This window comes from Mandrillus leucophaeus, unplaced genomic scaffold, assembly GCF_000951045.1.
Source record: "Mandrillus leucophaeus isolate KB7577 unplaced genomic scaffold, Mleu.le_1.0 Scaffold268, whole genome shotgun sequence".
Classification (NCBI taxonomy): Eukaryota; Metazoa; Chordata; class Mammalia; order Primates; family Cercopithecidae; genus Mandrillus; species Mandrillus leucophaeus.
The window spans coordinates 2,301,845-2,304,332 of NW_012102787.1; the positions used below are offsets into that span (position 1 = coordinate 2,301,845).

General features: G+C 32.1%; 1 protein-coding gene across 4 annotated transcripts in view; it reads left to right on the plus strand.

The window, feature by feature from the left end:
• The window catches only part of RNGTT (RNA guanylyltransferase and 5'-phosphatase), a 354,163-nt gene that overhangs the window by 72,219 nt on the left and 279,456 nt on the right, over positions 1-2,488 (plus strand). For all 4 annotated transcript variants that reach the window (XM_011984441.1, XM_011984442.1, XM_011984443.1 and 1 more), the window contains one exon: positions 2,205-2,306. In XM_011984441.1, the coding sequence (XP_011839831.1) occupies positions 2,205-2,306 (102 nt within the window). The remainder of the gene's footprint in view (positions 1-2,204; positions 2,307-2,488) is intronic.

The window sequence follows — 2,488 nt, forward strand, 5'->3', positions numbered from 1 at the left end:
TTGTAGCTTGTAGACTAAATTTTTATTCCCTAATTACATTAACAGCTAGAATTGTTTTATATATTTTTCTTAAGACTGATGCCAGCCTTTTCTGGACCTGAAAAGAACTGTAGCATACATCTAGACTATTTTTTTTAGGTTTTAAAATTTCCAGAAGTGTTCCTTATTTGTTTGATATTCTCCATCTGCTTTACTTTGCTGTGATATTTCAAAATATGTAGTTCTGAGTTAAAAAATTTAGATTAAAAGTTCCATGATGAGTAATATTTTGTTCTATTAATATGTTAATATATCCAATGACTGTGGCTTAGCCACTTTGCCTTACACTCTTACTCTGGTTTACAAAGGTAGAGGTTTTGGTGTTTATCCCCTTAAAGTCCATACTTCACTCATAATAACACAACTCCTTCTCCCTTCTCTCCACTGGTGACTGATATAGTGTAGGCCTGTTCAAATTCTGTCTTTTACCAGTTGATTTACATAAAATCTTTATGCCTTATTTACTCATCTCTCAAATAAATATAATACAATCTATTTTTTCAGTGTTGTAAGGATTAGAGAGAATATTTGCAAGATGCCAGACGTTCTGCTTGGCTCTCAGTAAATGGTAGATAAATTATTATTACTGTTATGATTTGAGAAGTGCCTGTAGAGTACATATGTATATTGAAGAAAACTATGTGCTGGATTTAGGAAAACTAGTGTACAATCCTAGGGGAGTTTATACAGCAGACCATTTCTGTTAGATATATTGACTTGCTAAGATTTGTGAAAACGAACTAATTTATCTCTTAGTCACTTCTTTGTAAATGAAGTTGAACTCTAATAAAATATTTTTCTTTTTCTTGTTTTTCCTTTTTTTTTTTAAAGGGCGCTATTTTCTTGGAAGGTGTTACTGTTAAAGGTGTAACTCAAGTAACAACACAACCAAAGTTAGGAGAGGTACAGCAGAAGTGTCATCAATTCTGTGGCTGGGAAGGGTAATAAATATTTTAAAATTTTAAATAAAATTTACTCTTACTTTGCAACACTTAAAATTAATAGAAACATTGGCATATCTTCTTGGCTCCTTGAAGTTAGTATGTTTGCAATAGAATACTTTAAAGATGTCAGATTTCTTTCAAGAGAATCAATGCAGTAACCAGACAGTTGAGTCAAAATTAGATGACTCACATATTTTCCTAAAGTAATAGAAAATTGTTTTCACTGACTAGTATTTGTTTCATGTCTTTGACTCTACTGCTACTGATTAATGTTTGAGCTAGTCTCTCAGTTTGTTAAGAGGGAAGAGGTGAAATTTTGATCTGCCTCATTTTCCAGTTTTTCTGTAATCAGAAGTCTAGGAAAATCAGCTTTAAATATATTCAAGTTGTGGCATTCCCTGCCACGACTTGAAAATACCTTTCAGACGTGTCATAGTGGATTCAGTAGAGCATACATTGCTCTTACCTGTTGCTCTCAGGTCTTGGTCTGTGGTTATTTCTGCTGGTCATTGGTATCTGTGGCAGAGAATTGTAATACGGTTGAATGTAATGAAAAAGGATTATTGCTAAAAATTCCTAATATGAATTCCTAATGGAAATAACTTTTATTACTGTTAGAGGAATATCAGATAAATCATCTAGAAGTAGTTTTAACTAAAATATGAAAATAATGAAGAAATAAGATCGGTTTTAAAGTTGTGTTAAACCTTAATCTTGACCTACACCCTTGGTTTTAATGTTGTGTTAAACCTTAATCTTGACCTGCATTTCTCCTGTTTTGTCACTTCTGGGTATCTTTCGAGGAGAAAGTTGCCAACCTTGCAGTTATGTCAAGTTGGCAGTGTCATGTTGGAGAAATATGGGGTCTAGAATATCATGTAAGGTAATAAAGCCAAGATTTAAACTTCTTCCTGAAGTACAAGACTTGTAAACATACCTGCTTTACTATTTAGATAATGTATACTAATATTTTAAAATTAGCTCAGTGATTATACTATAGCAGTGGTAATTTAGAACTCTGTTAACTTGTATTCTAAAATGTCAAGAAAATGATAATCTTTTATTAGTATTTTTGTGAACGCAGATGTTATTCCAGTTGACATTAATCTCATGATAGAGAGAACCTTGTGATAAATGTGTGATTCATTTGAGATTGGTTTAAGACATGTATTGCTTTGTATGAATACCAGCCACGATAGTAATACCATGTTCTTCTTTAAGGTCTGGATTCCCTGGAGCACAGCCTGTTTCCATGGACAAGCAAAATATTAAACTTTTAGACCTGAAACCATATAAAGTAAGCTGGAAAGCAGATGGTACTCGGTAAGTTAGACTTCTAAAAAAAATTATACAAATAACCTTAATGCTTGAAGAATATTGCTTTGTTGTTAGGAAAGTTTACACTCTTCAGAGTGTGAATTTCTGATGTGAACAGAACAATAAATGTTTCAAAAAATTATATATTTTTTGTTTTGCTAGTATTCTAAGCTGTGTAGTACAGTTAT